Source organism: Lissotriton vulgaris, chromosome 5, assembly GCF_964263255.1.
Source record: "Lissotriton vulgaris chromosome 5, aLisVul1.2, whole genome shotgun sequence".
Classification (NCBI taxonomy): domain Eukaryota; kingdom Metazoa; phylum Chordata; class Amphibia; order Caudata; family Salamandridae; genus Lissotriton; species Lissotriton vulgaris.
The window spans coordinates 1,773,991,622-1,774,009,364 of NC_141693.1; the positions used below are offsets into that span (position 1 = coordinate 1,773,991,622).

Consider the following 17,743-nt stretch of genomic DNA (forward strand, 5'->3'; position numbering starts at 1 on the left):
TGGAGACGAACCGACCTGTTTAGAGGGTGGTGCTGTCTTCGATCCGACCGACTTCGTCTGATCACTAGCTGGCTTGCGTCTACTCTAGCTCCTGATGCGCAGCAGGTACGCTTTTTTGCTTAGACGCGACATGCTCTTTCGGGTCGGGTTTGCTTTTCGACTCGAAGGCCTTGCTCAACATTGGCTTGGAGGCTGTAAGCTTCGGATCGACAGTCTGTTTAGCCTTGAGTCCTTTGCCAGTGTCGCCATGTTTGGACGTCGACTGAGTCAATGCGACGTGCTTGACTGTAGAGACAGGCTTCGGCGCCCCGCTCTTCGGGTCGATGTCCCCTTGTGACCCCGAAGGGTGGATGACACTTTTAGATTTTATCGGAGTAGACGAATCTGAGGCCGTCGATCAGAGTACTGTCTTTAGCCGTTTCGGTTTGGATTTTGCATCAGTCTGTTTCGATTTCGCCACTGAGATTGGTTGATCGACCGATGGCTCTTTAGAAGCCTTCTTAGCTGGGCCTTGACGCGGGGCTATAGAATGTGGGTGAAGATCTTGGCTAAGGCCTTCCGGCGATGCCGCGACCTAAGCCGTAGAGAGTACAGTGTCACTTTTGGGCCCCGCAACTGCGGGTGGGCCTTGCTCATCGCTCGAGTAGTCATAGACTGCTCCGATGGCATCTGCGTCGTCTCCTACCTCGACGAAGTCTTCCTCATGGACATAGTCTTCTTCCTCGTCCACATCATAGTTGGAGTCATGCTCCGACGCAGGGTCCGACTGCTGGTCAGGATCCTCTTCAGACGCCCTCATAGTCTTCGGCCTCGAAGATGTTCTCTGGGTCGGGCGCCGTTTTCTGCGCCGAAGCATCTTCTTGGACCGGAACTTGGAACAGGACATGCAGCTGGCCTCGTCGTGGTCCGGAGATGGACATTTATTGCACACTGGGTGCACATCAATGTGAGGATATTTGGAGTTGCAGACGGAGCATCTCTTGAACGGGCTCTGTTCCATCGTCGATCGTCATTGGGGCCTTTGGTGTCGAAAAAAGGCAAACTGCCCTCGACGTCCTGTTCGAAGAACTGGATCAAGTACTAGGCACCGAACGAGAGACAATACCAACGCCCCGAAGGCCTTTATAGAATTTATATTGATTCCGAACTGGAGTCAAGAAAGTACATCCTAACCCAATGGCGGAAAAAACCAATCTGAAGATGGAGAGGATGCTCATGCGCACTGTAGTCCAGGGGAGGAGCCACCTATCTCGTGATACTTCGAAGACTCTTCCAGGACGACAATGTGCAATCATCCGGACCCAACACTAGGTGGCAATCTATGCACAGATATGAATTCAGCAGCCCACATGCCTCAAACTATAATATTCTGAGCAAGGTTCTAGCCAACTGACAATTGCCCCACCTGCTGCACCTCATACACCCTGACCAAAATGGTTTCATCCCACACCACCTCACATATTAGGAGCTATACCGGGTCCTTGATGAATCAGATGTCTATAGACATAAGCCAGGCCTTTGGACACATTGCAGTGGGGTTACCGGAGGGCGGTCAGGCACAGGATAAACCTCAGGGAGTGTTGGGAAAGATGGTTGTCGATCTTGTACTCAGGTGCAAGGGTCAGAGACTGAGATTTGGGGGAAATCAGATGGCCATATTCCCAGCTTGTTGTACTATTTCATCAATATCCTGATCTGGGCTCCACAGAAGTTGTTTTAGTCTCACCACAATGCTGCAGGGATTGATTTGGGTTGGGGATGATACAAGGTAGCACTTCGAACACTGCAGTGCCCAAACTAGCAAGGGGGGCTGGGTGGGCCTAACAAAGTTGTATTACTTAACGGCGCAACTGCAGTGGGTGGCTACATGGCACGCAGGTCAGAACATCCAGGAGCTAGGCGAATTTGGGGAACCATATAGAGAAGACTCCCGGGTGATGGCTTCTGATGGAGTGAAAGTAGCCCCACCTCGGAAACCCAGTCTCATGCCCAGAGGCCTTTGATGCTGAAAATGGGGAATGCCAGAGACAAGTGGCAGATTATATGCAAGGGGGACTGCAGAGAAAATGACAGAAGAGCAAAGAGAAAGACTAGAAAACTACACAAACCCAGCTGAAACCAGAGAAAGGCAACCAAGGGCCTCAAATTCAAGGTCCCTGGCCTTAAACAAATCCTTTCGACCTCCCATGATTGGCCTACTAGTGAATCTGCTTAATGCGTTTTGCTAATCCTAGGTAAGTGACCTTGACTAGGCCAGTTTACGGTCATTAGATGCAGAGAAGGAACTCAACAGGACCATCTGAAAATTTCTCAGAAGGGCATAGCTAGCAAGAAGATTTACTCCCACTTCGGTAAGATTAATCTAACAGGCTGTAGACTCGTACACAAATATCTAGATGAATGGTAAGGATTCCCAGTAAGTCAGGTTTGAGGGAGAAAACAAGCCAGGGGATTCCCCCGCCCCTGATCTATCAATACTTCATCTCGAGTCTCTGGTGGGAAGGATCAGCAAGGCTAGAAATATTACGGGGTGGCCTTATGTCACAAAGGACTTTGAATCCACTAAGCAAATTAGGGTAGACTATGGGCTACGGGAGGAAGAGACATACAAATTCGCACAGGTCAAATATTGGGTTACATCTACCACTATGAAAACATCAGTGACATGGCCACGAACATACTTTAAAGTGTATTCGGAAGAGTATCCAAAGACACCTCATATCTAGGATATACAAGTTATTGTTAGAGGGCCAACTCCAATGCGAAGAGGACCTAGGCAAACTTCTGACATGCAATCAAACATGATCTTAGATACCACACAAGGGGCACTTCATATATCCAAGAGCAGGAACTTGCAGGGAAGATCAGCCTCCAGCACTGTACTGCACAAAAACAAACTAATGGTAAAAGCAAGTTCTGTACTAGAAAAGGAGGGGGCACAAGGGAAAAGTTTTGTTTCCCTTATTGTGTAGTATCTTTGAAAAATCATTCTGGTCAGGCATACTTTAAGCCTGGGGTTGTCAGAGGAATTTGAGATTAGGTATGGGGCACGATCACTGGCCAATCTACTGCTCCTGTTGGCTACACAAGTACTGTTGTCTAAATGAAGCATCTCAACTACACTGAATATACTGAAAATCAATATATGCATATTCAATATCAAGCTCTGGTATATACTGAAGGAACTCGCATGTAATGCAAGGCTTACATGTAACATTACCAATGATTTGGATGCCTTTGAGATATCAGAGGGTGCTCCAGATACACCATGAGCTAATTCACAAGGACGACCTCCCACCAGAACACCCACACCAGGCTAGCCATTTCAAGGACTTATCTAAAAGGGATATTTCAATATAGTCATGATTAAATAGGTTTTGGGAGGAAGATTTTTCTTTGTCAGTTTGTCATGTTTCTATGAAAAACTTTTCAATTAAATGATTGCACATTCGATAGTGCAAGCGTAATATGGCATTCAAGAGCAGCATTGTGGCTCATATACAGGTACATCAATTGTGCCAATCATGAACATAATAACTCAATCTTAATACATTCCAATCCACTAACTTTGTTGCTTAACTAACAAAATGTTCACTGAATAAACTAAACTTCTACATGTATTTGGTACACGTACAAATGAACAATTTACTGGTGGGAATGTGCTTTCTGGTGGATAGTCAAATGGCAGATTGCACTCCTAATGAATATTACTCTAGGCGTTGGACTGGATCTGGGAACTCAAAAGCAGTACTCCATGTTGCTCTGCTCTGGAAGTGATGAGCCTCGCCCCTTAGAAACGCAACCGAGGCATACGGACATCAGTTGCTGTCCCAGGCTTGTCTACGCTCTCAAAGAGCCAATTATTAAATGACTTGACCAGTGTGCAGATCTCTATTTTGGAACCTTTTTCAGATGGTGTCGATTTGACAGAATAGGTGGGGTCTGTGAGGAAACTTCAATTACAGTATTCACCAGAAAGGGGGCGCAGGGTGCCGGGGTAGGCACAAAACTGCATGGTATCTAGGATGGTTCTGATGAACTGGAGTTTCTGCGAATAAGTCAGGTGTGACTACCACAATAGTGAACCCAAGCTATGCTGGGAGGATCACTGCCGCCAGCAGAGAGGGTCAGCATTGCTGGAAGTGCACACATCCAGCATGGACAGAAAATGGGGAAAAAGTCTTCAAGGGGCAGGTGTCCAGTTGTGGCAAGTCTCTTCTTAAAGTGCAATGAGAGCACCTTCTCACCAAAAAGACGAGCCATCAACAATCATATTCCTCAAAGAGGTCTGGACATCGCCAAGTCTGTGGATCTCATCCAGGCGTAGCACCAGAGCACCACTGACTGACCACAGCACCCAGCTGTGTCGAGGTAAGGTGTTATGGCAAATTATTCCTGCATCCAGGCTGTCCTGTATAGTTTGGGGCTAAGGAGGTAGATAGGTCTTCGAGAACTGACAGTCAGATTAGCCCAACTGCATCCCATAAAGCATGACTGGATCAGCTTAGGAGGCAGATGGAACAGACTGAGCACAAAGCAAGATTGGCTATTGAAAATTAGCGCTTGCCAAAAGTTTACATGCACTTTGACTCAGTGGGCAGCCATCTTGGAAGTGTTCACGTTAACTCTGCTAGTGGATGCCTAAACCACCAGACTGCCCGCTGTCAGTCTGTGGTAAAGAGCTAGCAATCTGTTGACTAGGGGCTCAGAGCATGGCTTTGCCAAGGTGCCTAACAGGGTTAAAGCCTGATTGAACGGTGAAAGGCTCAATAGGTGCCTGACCAGGCTTAAGAACCTCTGGTCAGGACGTGAGTTTTGACCTCCTTTGCAGGGAGCTGCAAGTCAAATACCTGTGCAGCCCATCTAACCATAGCAAAAGTGACTCTCCCCGGTTGCATGACCAGGGGGAGGGACAAGCCCAGTGGCATCCTTTAATTTAGCAAACTAATTATACTAACTGAATTTCAGAGCAGACTTATTGTCTGAATATAATCCAAAGAGAAGAATACGAACTCAATACAGTAACAAATGCAATACAAAGCAAAGGATAGGCTAACCTCCAGTGGGATCAGAGCAAGGCCTCAGTACAGGTTGACTCGAAGCTGGTTCCAAGTCGGAGACCACAATAGGTAACGTCTTCTCTTATTAGACTGGTGGCATCAGCATCTACGTAATAGGAACCGGCCCAGGGAGTGGTGCTGGAAATGAACACTGAAATGAAGCTGGTGCAGAACCCATAGTGGAATCAAGAGGTGCAGCCGACAGACAACACCTACCGGCAGGACCATGACTGGAGGCCTAAATGGATCCTTGGGGCCCAGAGGCATACTCGAGGGACACAGAAGCATGGAAACATTCACAGTATCGCCTCCCTAAAGACCTTTGCTATGATGCCGCAGACTGACCCGGAAATTAGAGTTGCACTGGGGATCTTCAGTAGCAAGAACGAGAGGCATGTTGACGTCCCCACTGGAATCTGAGAGCGGCAGGAAGAGGCAGATCACTGCTTAGAGTTATTGTGCTTTTTAAATTCACCTGAAGACTTCAACCGTGACCAGGACCTGCTGCGGGAACTAATGAGAACAGAACCTTTGTTTGGCTTCTACCAGTTACAGTGTAGATGTCAATGTTCACACTATGTAGTGTATATGGCTTACATCTGGGCACAGCGGTCACAGGCTCTTGAGTCATGCACTGACAACAAACACCACAGGTATACCTTATGAGGATCTGCCAGACATTTGGTTGCAACAGTCCCTACAAAGTTTAAACCCCATTGTTTTGGAAGGAGACATTCCCCTAGCACATTGGTAAAAGACTGAATTTGAGAAAATTACATTTCAAAGACAAGAGGAGCAGAGCTCAGGATCCACGTCTGAAGGCGCGGAAAGGAAGATGTCAGCATTCCCAAAGCTTAAACATGGCCACAGTCATCACATGGAGCGGAACGACGTAGAAGCAGAGCTGAAGGACGCCACCTACCAGCATTCATGTGTACTGGTTTTGAGTTGCCGGATCCAGTCAATCAATAGGAGCAATTTTCATAAGGTGAGGAACCTGGGGTGAGAAGTATCCTTCAGATCAATATTGTAACAGATTGGAATGGTATCACTACACTGATTTGGATGGAAATACTTAAACACCCAGGAAGCAAAAGCAGTCCTTTCCTAATGATTTAAGGAAGGAGTTATTTTCTCCAATTTGAAAGATTTAGACCAAATATAGAAGGGGGATATTAGTAGCAGCTAACAAAATGTAGTGCAAATGCTTTGATTTTTTTTGTAAAAATAACATTACTGAGTACCGCTACCCTCCGAGAATAAATGTTTGAAATGAAAATCAATTCTTAACAAGTTAACTACTACTCAATTCTTTTCAGCTTCATATTTCAGTGATCTGCGTTTTTCCAAACCTCTGCCCTTCGAGCATCAGGTGGCAGGTCGCCAAGGGGTTTCACTACATCCAACTTTTTTAAATAAACTTACTCGCCTTATAATAAAAACAACTTTGTCTCAGCATGGGCACACAAACAAGGGGTAAAACATTCATAGCAGAGATCGCGAACTTCAGGTTTTAGATTGCTTGCACTAAAGAAAATATGTAAAAGCCAACTATCAAGTGACAATTTACCTCAAAAGAGAAATGCATACAATTCCTCTGCTAACAATACATCCAAAGGAAATTCAATCTAAGCTTTATGAAATAGTCACCTCAAAGGATAATATTTCTAGAAAACCTCAAGTTGGGTATCTGCGAACCCTGGGCGAAGTACTACGCTAGCGTAATTTGTGAAGTTTGCACTACTTCGCACTATGCGAATTGCACGTAGCAGAGTGCAAATAAGCATAGCAGTCATTTTTTGCTTGCTTGCGGTCCTAGACGTCAAGTTGGCAACCGCGAGCGGCAAAATGACATCCCGGCGAGACTTTTTCCTCGTTCGCGATCAGCAACATCAAGTTGCCGATCGCGAGCGTGGAAAATAAACCTCCCGGTGAGATTCTCAACGCGGGGAGGTAGAGTTTCTCATTGCGAGTGGTCGCATATGTCGCGACGAGAAACTACCAGTCCGCGTTTCGAAAGCTGCCGCTCTAGTAGAAATCTACTAGAGCGGCAGAAAACGACTGCTTGCACTGTGCAAGATGCAGTTTGCACTGATTGCACAGTGCGGACAAGTATCCGGCACAGTGCAATCAGTGCTAACAGCATTTTGCACAGTGAACTACGTACTTCGCCTAGCGCTACTATGCGAACTACGCCCAGGGTTAGTATCTGCTAAGTTTGAGGGCAAACAAGCTCACCTAAACACCGGAACTAGAAAAAGTAATCACTTTGCAAGATATCCAAGTTAGGCAAGTCCAGAAATGACTGCATAAAGGTCTGGAAACAGTACCTGTATATTAAAAAGCAATCCAGACGTTTTAAGTGGTACTCTTGTAAGTGGAGTGGAGGTAAGCTGATTACTACAAACTTTAAATCAAGCTTGCTTATGAAGGAACTATCCTATGGGCTAATACACTGAGAAACATCAATCTTGTCAAAACAAAATGTCAGTTAACTTACATATTGGTTCCTCAGTTCTGATATAATTAATCGTAAACTAATATATTCCTTTTCATCGATTTCAGTTACTGTGCGACGGTAATCTTCCTACAGGGGTAGAGAACAAAATAATCGGTTACATTTAGAGAGACCTACAAAACAGCAGACTTAAGAGCAACATGAGAATGAGTAACCAAATGCCTCTATTTGAGCATGGCAAAGATAGCTATACGATAATGCCCAAAAGAAGCCATATTAAGTACACACCAGAAAAATCACGAGCCAACTGCAGTCCAAAGAAAGACATTTAAATCCAACCCTCTACAACAAACACAATAACACCTCAACACGTTCCTGTGACTTAACACGCACAGATCAAATAATTTGTTCTTCCCTAATATAGAACTTAGTAAGTGGGCAGAACTGTAATGGTGTAGGTATCCTAACATGTAAGTGGGTCATTTTTCAGAGCAGATGACAATTCTGATGGGGCATGGGGAAATTATGCCTGTTCAGCCTTTAGCATGCGTTTTGTTAGAAAAGCGTGATTACACTGGAAACATCTGATCTTTCAAGAATCATGGCTTCAAGGTGGAGACCGGGCATTACACAAATTTGAAACAGGAAAGTTTGTCACTGGTGTAGATCTTCACAATTCTGGATATATTTAAGTGATGGGGCACGGGAGACATTAATAACTTGAATGGGTTTCCCCCAAATGGTATGTACTACAGTTACTTGGGTCAGGGTACAGACCTAGCAACTACTGTCAGCAACCGTTTAGGACACAAAAGAAGATGGATAACTCAAGTGAATCCATAGGAGCCATTTTTTATGACAAGCCGTGAATTACAAGCTGCTGTCTCCACACCAAATGTACCCTTGGGAATAAAGTGCAATACCACCAATTTTGTCTCAGAAGTATTTTGATACTTCTGAGACAAAATTGGTTTTCTTGCACTTCTTGCATCTTTGGATGTACTTGCTACATTACCGAAGAGAAGAGGGTGGGGGCTGAGAAGCACTCAGTAATGTCAATACGCATGAAGCACCCTTTCTGTTCATCACCTTAAATTCAAAATCGCACAAATCAGCCCTTAATTCAAAAATACATGTATCGTAGTTACCCACCACCCAAAACGCAAAATGTAAAAACTCATCAGCAAAAAAGCTCACATGTGGGTAGCTAATCTATGCTCGATGTGTTAAAAACAAAAAAGCAAAAAAAGGCTTCTTTTGTGGGATGGGTAAAGTAGTTTATAATGATCCAATGAAAAATACTCGTGAAGGTTTAAACCTAGATATACTAGGCTCAAACATCATGCAATGAAGCGATTAAGAGGAGTGAAGGAAAACCATTGTGGTACAGTACATTTTTATTGTATAGATTTTTATTACATCCAAGTACAATAAAATAGATAAAGCAACATAAAACCATTATTGAGCCTACAGAAGTTACTTACCTTCAGTAACAATATATCTGTAAGACACAGTTAGATTCCTTACCTTAGAATTCACCCCAGGAATCAGACTGGATCCGGAGAATTTTCTCAGCAGTATGCCTGCGTATCAGTAGGTGGATTCAGTCGGCTCCACGTTCGGCGTAGTGTTCGCCGGGATGACGCTGCGGTATATACTTAGATGACGCCCCTGCGTGCTGACGTCTGTTCTTTTACACTACATTCCACACCAGACGCGTTGAGCCATGCAACACCTTGACCACTGGGGCACATAACTAGGGCCCTGAATGAGGGTCCCTTACTCTAGAAGTCAGATCGCAGAACGGGGAGGATGGGTGAGGCGGTAATGAATCTATAACTAATATAGATCTTACAGATATATTGTTACCGAAGGTAACTTATTCATCTGAACGAGACTATTAGTTATAGATTCATTACCTTAGAATAGATACCCAAGCAATACCAACCCCAGAGGTAGGTCCGCGAACCAAGTTTACACCAGAAAGTCCTGGAGAACCAGACACCCAAATAATGTTTGGTGAATGTGTGCAGTGATGCCCATGTGCCTGCCTGGCAGATGTCATTGAAGGGGGGGGGGGGGGGGGATTGACGGGACTACTCGTCCCAAAGCAGTAGTGGCTGCCGTCACCCAGGTGGAATGGGTGATTAATTCTACTGAAGGCTTCTTTTTCACCAAGGAATAACAGATCTTAATGCAAAGAACGACCCATCTAAAGATGGCCTGTTTTTGCACGGCCAGACCATTCTTGGCGCCCACATAGCTAAACAGTTGATCGGCCAACCGGAACAGTTTTATGCGGACCAAATAAAAGGACAACACGTTTTGGATCCAGATGGTGCAGTCTTTCCTCCTCCTCGGAAGGATGTGGGGTGGGAAGAAGGTGGGCAAAGTGATGGTCTGTCCTATGTGGAAAGAGGTAACCACTCTGGTGAGAAAAGGTAGAGTTCAAAGGACAACCTTGACCAGTTGAACAGCAAGGAACGTAGGCTTAGGAGAAAGAGCCTGAAGCTCACTCACCCTACAAGCAGAGGTGATGACCTTGAAGACTGCTTTTCTGGTAGCCAAGAGTCTGAGAGGACAATTATGTAGCAGCTCAAAAAGGAGTACACATCAGGTAAGTCGAAATCAGATTCAGGTCCCACTGGGGCATTACAAAGGAACAGGAGGAAAGACTTCAGAAGGAAAATGCTACTAACCAGTATGCATCTGTTCTTGGCATGTAGAGCTGCAGATTCACACACTATGCACAGATCACCATCTTGTGTTGGGCCCGGATGTTTGCACTTGGTTGTTGTCTTGGAAAGTTTTGAAAGTCACTAGATAGGAGACTCCTCCTGTGGGCAATAGTGCGCATGGGCTTCAACTTAATCTTCAGATTGTTGTTTAGCCAAGAAGGAAAATGGAGTTTTCTAAGAAACAGAAAAAGATGCCTATGTGATGCATCTAAATAAGATAATACTGGGACAGATAAAGGTGGCTGGGGAGGCGGGTGGGCATGTGTGAATCTGCAGCTCTACATGCCAAGAACAGATGCATACTGGTAAGTAACATTTTTTTTCGTTCGAAACATATGAGCTGCAGATCACACGCTATGCATAGATTGCATAGCAGTACCCCCCCCCCCCCCCACCCTATTAGCGGCGACCACCAGTATCTGTTTCTGTTGCAGTAGTCTGAAATAGTGTTTTGAGTAAAGCCTGGCCCACAGTAGCTTGTTGTTTTGCCTGCACATCTACACAATCGTGTTTTGTGAATGTGTGCGGTGTAGACCATGTAGCTGCTTTGCAATTATCATCTAAGGGAATGCTCTCTAAAAATGCCATAGATGCCCCTATTTTGCGGGTAGAGTGGGCTTTAGGGGGAATAGATAGTGTACGTTTTGCTTTGTGATCACAAATTTGTATACATTTGCAATTCCAGACTTTGATATGGGATTGCCTGTATGTGGTGGTGAGAAGGATACAAAAAGTTGTTTTGTTTTACGAAAAGGTTTTGTTCTGGCAATATAGTAAAGAAGTGCTCTTTTTACGTCCAGTGTATGATGAGCTCTTTCTGCTACTGTTTGTGGTTGCGAGAAGAACACTGGCAATTCAACAGATTGGTTGAGATGGAAGGGAGAAATAACTTTAGGAAGGAATTTGGGATTTGTCTAAAGAACCACTTTGTTATGATGGAGTTGTAAAAATGGTTCTTGAATAGTTAGTGCCTGTAACTCACTGACTCTTCTGAGAGTTGTGATGGCCACAAGGAAAGCGACTTTCTATGTAAGAAATTGTAGCTCACATTTATGTAGAGGTTTGATTGGAGGACCCATTAATCTAGTGAGGACGATGTTTAGATTCCACACTGGAGAGGGTGGTACCCTGGGAGGAATTATTCTTTTGAGACCTTCCATAAATGCTTTAATGGCAGGCACCTTGAACAATGACAAATATCTATTTTGCAGGTAAACTGCTATGGCAACAAGATGTAATCTAATTGATGTGTATGCTAGATTATATCTTTGAAGATGCAGGAGGTAACATGTGTTGAATGGACACATCTAGAGGATTGATTGTGTTATTGGTACAGTATAACACAAATCTTTTCCACTTGACTGCAAAGCAGGCTCTAGTGGTGGGGCGCCTAGCCTCTTCAATAATGTTCATACAATCAGGTGGAAGATTGAGGTAACCAAATTCTAGGACTTCAACAGCCAGATCGCTAGGTTGAGCTGTGCTGGATCTGGATGTCAGATCTCTTCATGGTTCTGTTTTAAGAGTTGTGGGGAGAGGTGTAGTTTTTGGTGCAGGACTACTGATAGTTCCAGTAATGTTGCGTACCATGGTTGCCTGGCCCATGTTGGAGCAATTAGGATCAGAGTTTGCAACTGTTGCAGCTTGTGCACCACTAATGGAATGAGTGGGAGAGGTGGAAAAGTACGCAAATCTGCCTGACCAATTCATCCTTCTTGCATTGCCTTTGGCCAATAGTTGTGGATATCTGGCAGTGAAGCTAGGGCATTTTGCGTTTGAATGTGTGGCGAAGAGATCCATCTCCGGATGCCTCCACATTTGTAAAAACGGTTTAAGAACTTGCGGATGAAGTTCCCACTCATGAATCTGTTGGCTTTTGATGACTTAACAGATCTGCCATTTGATTCAGTATTCCTAGAAGATGTTGGAATAAAAGGAATAGGTTTTGAGGAATAGCCCACCTCCATATGCTCTGTGCTAGTTGAGAGAGCAGCAGAGAGCGTGTCCCCTCCCCCCCCCCTTATTTTTGTAAATGATTCATTGTGGTTATATTGCCTGTCCGGACTAAGACTGCTTTGCCCGATATGAGTTTCTGGAATGATTAGTGCCAGAAAGATTGCCAGTAACTCCAAATGATTGACGTGGAGTAGCTTTTGCTGAGGTGTCTATGTCCCCTGTGTGGTATGATATAGTAGATGATCTCCCCAGCCGGTGAGCGATGAGGTGGAACCGGCTCTAAGAACGGTTGCCCTTTGGAAAGGTTTTGGGTGTTCAAATGTAGCAGTGAGCGATATGTGCGGCAGTCCACCAACACAAGATCTGTTAGCGGACCTTGTGTCTTGTTCCACTGCATGCTAAGCATTCCTGTAAGGGGTACATCTGGAGTCTTGCATGAGGTACTATGAATATGCAAGAGGCCATCATCCCTATTAGTTGCATAAATACTCGAGCTGGAAGGGACCTGGAAGAGAGTGTTCCAGCTGGAATTTTGTTACAAGGGCTTGCATGCTTGCTATCCTTTTGAGGTGTTTATTGTGGCACCTAGAAATTGTTGGATGTGGGACAGTTGGAGGCAAGACTTTGTGAGGTTTATTGTAAAGCCTAAGTCGTGGAGTAGTTGGATTGTGGTGAGTGTGTTCTTTACACACTGGGTATGCGACTTGGCTTTTATGAGCCAGTTGTCCAAGTATAGGAACACGTGAATTTTCGGTCTTCTTAAGTGGGCTATTACCACTGCCAGACGTTTTGTGAAGACTCTGGGTGCTGTGGTGACTCCGAATGGAAGAACCTTGAACTGATAATGCCTACCTTCCACTACAAACCGAAGATATTTTTGTGAGCAGAGTGATTTGGAATGTGGAAGTAGGTGTCCTTGAGCTCTAAGGTGGCAAGGAAATCGCCTTGTTTGAGTAGAGGAAGGACCTGTTGAAGAGGGACCATATGAAAATGGTCTGATTGTATGTAGAGGTTTAATAGTCTGAGGTCCAAAATGGGCCACAGGGTTCCGTCCTTCTTTGGGATGAGAAAATGCAGGGAGTAAACCCCTGTGTTTTGATGATGCAGAGGAACTGGTTCTTTTGTATGTTTTGTTAGGCGGTAAAACACCCTCTACGCCGGAACCACAGCCAAACTTCAAAAAAAGACTCCAACGCATCCAGAACGCCTCCGCACGACTCATCCTCGACATTCCCAGACACAGCCACATCACCGGACACGAGAGACCTACACTGGCTCCCCGTCAGCAAGAGAATCACGTTCAGACTCCTCACCCATGCACACAAGGCTCTCCACGACCTGGGCCCCAAGTACCTAAACGACCGCATGACCTACACGCCCACCCGCCAGCTACGATCGACCAGCCACGCACTCGCCACCGTACCATGCATCCGCAGAGCCACCGCCGGAGTAAGATCCTTCTCCTACCTGGCAGCCAAGACTTGGAACTCCCTCCCCACCCACCTTCGGCGAACCCAAGACCATCTCTCCTTCAGGAAGCAGCTCAAGACCTGGCTGTTCGAGCAGTAACTTACCCCTCCCCCAGCGCCTTGAGAACCTCCCGGGTGAGTAGTGAGCTATAAAAATGCCTTGATTGATTGAACGCCATTTTCCAGGAAAGATACTTAAAATCAGCTCTGTGTACCTGTTCAAAGGGATGTTTCATGAGCTGTGTTGAGTTGCCAGTGGAAGGTAAAGTCTTTACAGGATGAAATGTAATGAACAGTCCTTTAAGAAACTGCTTGATCAACCAGTTAGACCAAAGAGAAGGGCCAGCAGAAGATCTTCTGAAACGGGATATTGCTGCCAAGTGAATTTTAATGAAAGTGTGAGCAAGACCTGAATTCGCCAGATGGAGAAGTTAAGGCAATATTTGCTCTGGAAAAGATCAATGAGAGAGGTTCTACTTTGACTTGCACCAGATGCAGAACCTCTTCCGTTTTAAGGAGTACGTTTGGTTAGTACTGTCCGCTCGAGCCAGAGCCAGAACTGCTCTACAGTCCGGAGGTATGTCTAGGCCCATGAATTCCCTGAACTCAGGAGCAAAGCGGATAATCTGAGAGATGTCGGATCCGGATGCTGGACTTGTTGGTGGTTCATTGCGAGAAGAGAGGGAAACTGTTTCAACTGGATCAGCGATTCCAGGAAGAGAAGGTGAAGCTGCGTGAACCAATGTTGGCGTGGCCAAGCTTGAGCGTGCAAGGCTCCGCTTTCAATTTTCTGAGATCCCTGGGAATCAGGGGAAACCGTGGAAAAGCTTATGCAAAGACGTTGCACCATGCGATCGAAAATGCATTCCCTAGAAATCCCTTCTGGGGACGCCAGCTTGCGAAGTGTTGGCATTTGGCGTTCTGCTTTGTAGCGAACAGGTCTAGGAGAGAGGTGCCTCATTGAGAGAATATGCGGTTGACAGTCCGCCGATTCAATTCCCATTCGTGACACGCCGCCTGTTGTTGTGAATCTGCCACAACATGGTCCGTTCCTGGGACGTACTCTACCTGAAGAGAAATGTTGTAAAGGAGCAACCAGTTCCAGATTTATTGCGACTCATGAGAGAGAGTGTTAGAAGAGAGAGTTCCCCTTTCTTGTTTAGATAGTGCATCGTCGTGGTATGGTCCGTCTGCATGACCACTAGAGAATTTCTGATCCTTTGCAGGAATGCCAGAAGAGGGAGATAGACAGCTCACAGTTCGGGGAGATATATGTGGAATTTCCTTTTGTAAGGGGACCACTTTTCGCTGATCTGTAGTTCTTGGAGGAAAGCTCCCCAACCTTCCAGGGACGCATCTGTTGTGATGGTATGCAGCGAAGCTGGAAGCAAGAAAGGCAAGTCTTGAGAAAGGTTCTAAGGGCAAATCCACCACCGCCTTGACCATTTGAGGGGTCACTCGGATGACATCGTCGAATGAACCTGTACATTGGACCCATTGAGCCAATAGCGCCTCTTGAAGAGGGCGCATGTGAAGACTGGTATTTGAAAAGGCACACTGTTAAAGACTTCTTGGAACGTACGCGAATTGCCAAGGAAAGAAGCTAGTCTTTTCGCTCCTGTGATGGCAGCACTTTCTTCTGGATCGTGTTGAGAGTAGCACCCAGGAAAGTTAAACGCTGGAGTATAGACTTGTCCAGATCGAGAGTGAGCCCCAAGCGATCGAAAAGCTGTAGACAGGCGTCGGAAGACCTGGATGCGCCTTCTAGAGATGGTGCTTTGACCAGCCAGTCGTCCAGATATGGAAAGACCTGATGGTGTTGTTGCCGGAGATATGCGGCTACTGGAGAGAGGAATTTTTAAAAAATATTTGGCGCCGATTTGAGTCTGAACGGTAGGACACGTAATCTCAAAGATTTCTTGTGATTCGTGGATAGGGATGTGAAAATAGGCATCCTGAGGATCCAGAGACACCATGTAGTTGTCCGCATTGAGAAGTTGTAGTATTTCCTGGATGGTAACCATACAAAACAACTTTCTTTTAAAGAATTTGTTGAGGCTACTCAGGTTTAAGATCGGTCTCCATTTCTTCTCCTCCTTGCGTACTAGAAAAAAAACCGGAGTAAAATCCTTTCCCCCGTTGACAAAGAGGAACCCTTTCTATAGCTCCCTTCTGGAGCATAAGTGAAATCTACCGGAGTAGAATACGTAGATTTTTGTGAAGCATATGTCGGGGAGGGGTTTGGGGAGGAATTTTAGTGAACTCCAGTGAATGACCGAATAGAACTAATTGCAGAACTCAACGGTCTGTTGTGATTTGTTTCCAATTTTGTAGGAAATGGGAAATTCTTCCTCTAATAGTTGAGGACGGATATTAAATGGAGACTGGCGGTAGTGAAAGTTCATTGTCGCCGAGCATCGCCCTTCTGTTGACCACCTTTGTCACGAAATTAGGATTTAATGTAGGATGACTGTTGCTGCTGACGCTGCTGGTATTGTGACTGATACTGTTGACTAGAAGAGTAGGAAGATCGGTTTTGGTAATCACCCATTGTAGAGGATTGTCCTCTTCCTCTTGATCCACAAAAAGGCGGATTCTTGAATTGAAGGGTACCCAAAGAAGGGTACCCAAAGCTCTGGCCGTGTCGGTATCTTTTTTTATACCTTGAAGAGCTTTGTCAATGTGCATTCCAAAAAAAAGCTGGCCATCGTAGGGCAGGTCCAAAACGTTTGTTTGCACTTCCGGTCGGAATGAAGTTGCCTTCAACCAACCCTGGAATCGTCGTACAGCTGCGCCAGCTAGTTGGCGAAATCCGGTAGGAGATATCCATCGCGTAATTATCTCGGATACAGAACTTTCACCCTCAAGCAAGATCTTTGCTTCCTCTTTTGAATCATCTGGCAAAGCCGCAAGACATGGCGCGATGTCTGCCCACATCTGCCTGTTATAACGTCTTAACAGTGCCAAGGAATTGGATGCACGCACAGTAAATGCAGACAGTGATGAGAAACATTTCCCAATATTATCAAGCAGTCGACCTTCCTTGTCCGGAAGAGCAGCTAGTGGAGTAGAAGGATTTTTTGATTTTTGTTGAGCAGCCTGCGTGATGAGTCTGGTTTGGAATATCCTGTTCAGCAAGCTGGAGTAGTATCTGGAGCACTATTTCATATCCAGACAAGGCAATACTGGGGGCACCGAGGAGGGGTTATACATTATTTTCACACCTGGATCCCATATGTATTCTATGATGGGTATAGATCTGACAGATTTTCTAAAAGGTTCCTTAAAATCGTATAGGAAGCAATCTTGCTGGTGTGATGGCATAGGTATTTGGAAACGTTGCGCCGCTCTTTCCACTAGGTTGTGAAATCCCCCAATGTCTTCAGGAGGCAAGTCAGCCTGAGGAGGAGAGTCAGCCTGAGTAGGCACGGGAGAAGCAGGACAGGGTATGACATGGTTGTCCCACTTATGAGTAGACTAGGAATCGAAGTTCCCTTCCCTCATGTGGATCCTCCTCATCGTCTGTGGATGGGGGATGGCGGAGGTGGTGAAATGACAGGCCCCAGTTGTAGATTTAAAGGTGGAAGCTGCAGTCTTGGGGGTGGAGATGCAGCTGGAGGAGAATTTGCAGAGGTAGGGAATCTCTGCTTATAGTCCGTAATGAGGAATTGCAGGTCGGAAACCAAAGATGCTGGTTGACAAACCATGTGAGGTGGAGGGAGATGGTATTCTTCAGGATAAACTGTCTGATCCTCCTGTTCTTGGTCCTCATAGTCCGAACTGTCTTGATACTTCACGTTCAGTTGGGCTTGTCACTGTCCTAAACATACTGCCCTCGTCAGAATCCTCCTCTAAGAGGTGAGCTGGAGGTAATGGCTGGACCCTACTAGGGGAAGTCGGGGCAGGCTTCAACGCACGTTTCGTGATTTTAAGATGGATGTATGAACTTTTCAGATTGGAATCAGTCGTCGTAAAGCCAGTCGACGGTATAGTCGTCAACGGTGAAGCACCGATGGGCACCATGGTCGATGAATTCCCGTCGACTAGGTTTGTCGTCGATGG

The 17,743-nt window shown here is 45.6% G+C and overlaps 1 protein-coding gene across 2 annotated transcripts in view; it reads right to left on the reverse strand.

Annotated features, from left to right (window-relative positions):
• Positions 1–17,743, reverse strand: part of PSME3 (proteasome activator subunit 3) — a 288,151-nt gene that overhangs the window by 43,161 nt on the left and 227,247 nt on the right. The window contains exon 10 of one of the 2 annotated variants that reach the window (XM_086924079.1): positions 7,561–7,647. The exons of the other annotated variant lie outside the window; for it this stretch is intronic. Within the exon in view, the coding sequence (XP_086780205.1) occupies positions 7,561–7,647 (87 nt within the window). The remainder of the gene's footprint in view (positions 1–7,560; positions 7,648–17,743) is intronic. 2 annotated transcript variants of the gene reach the window in all.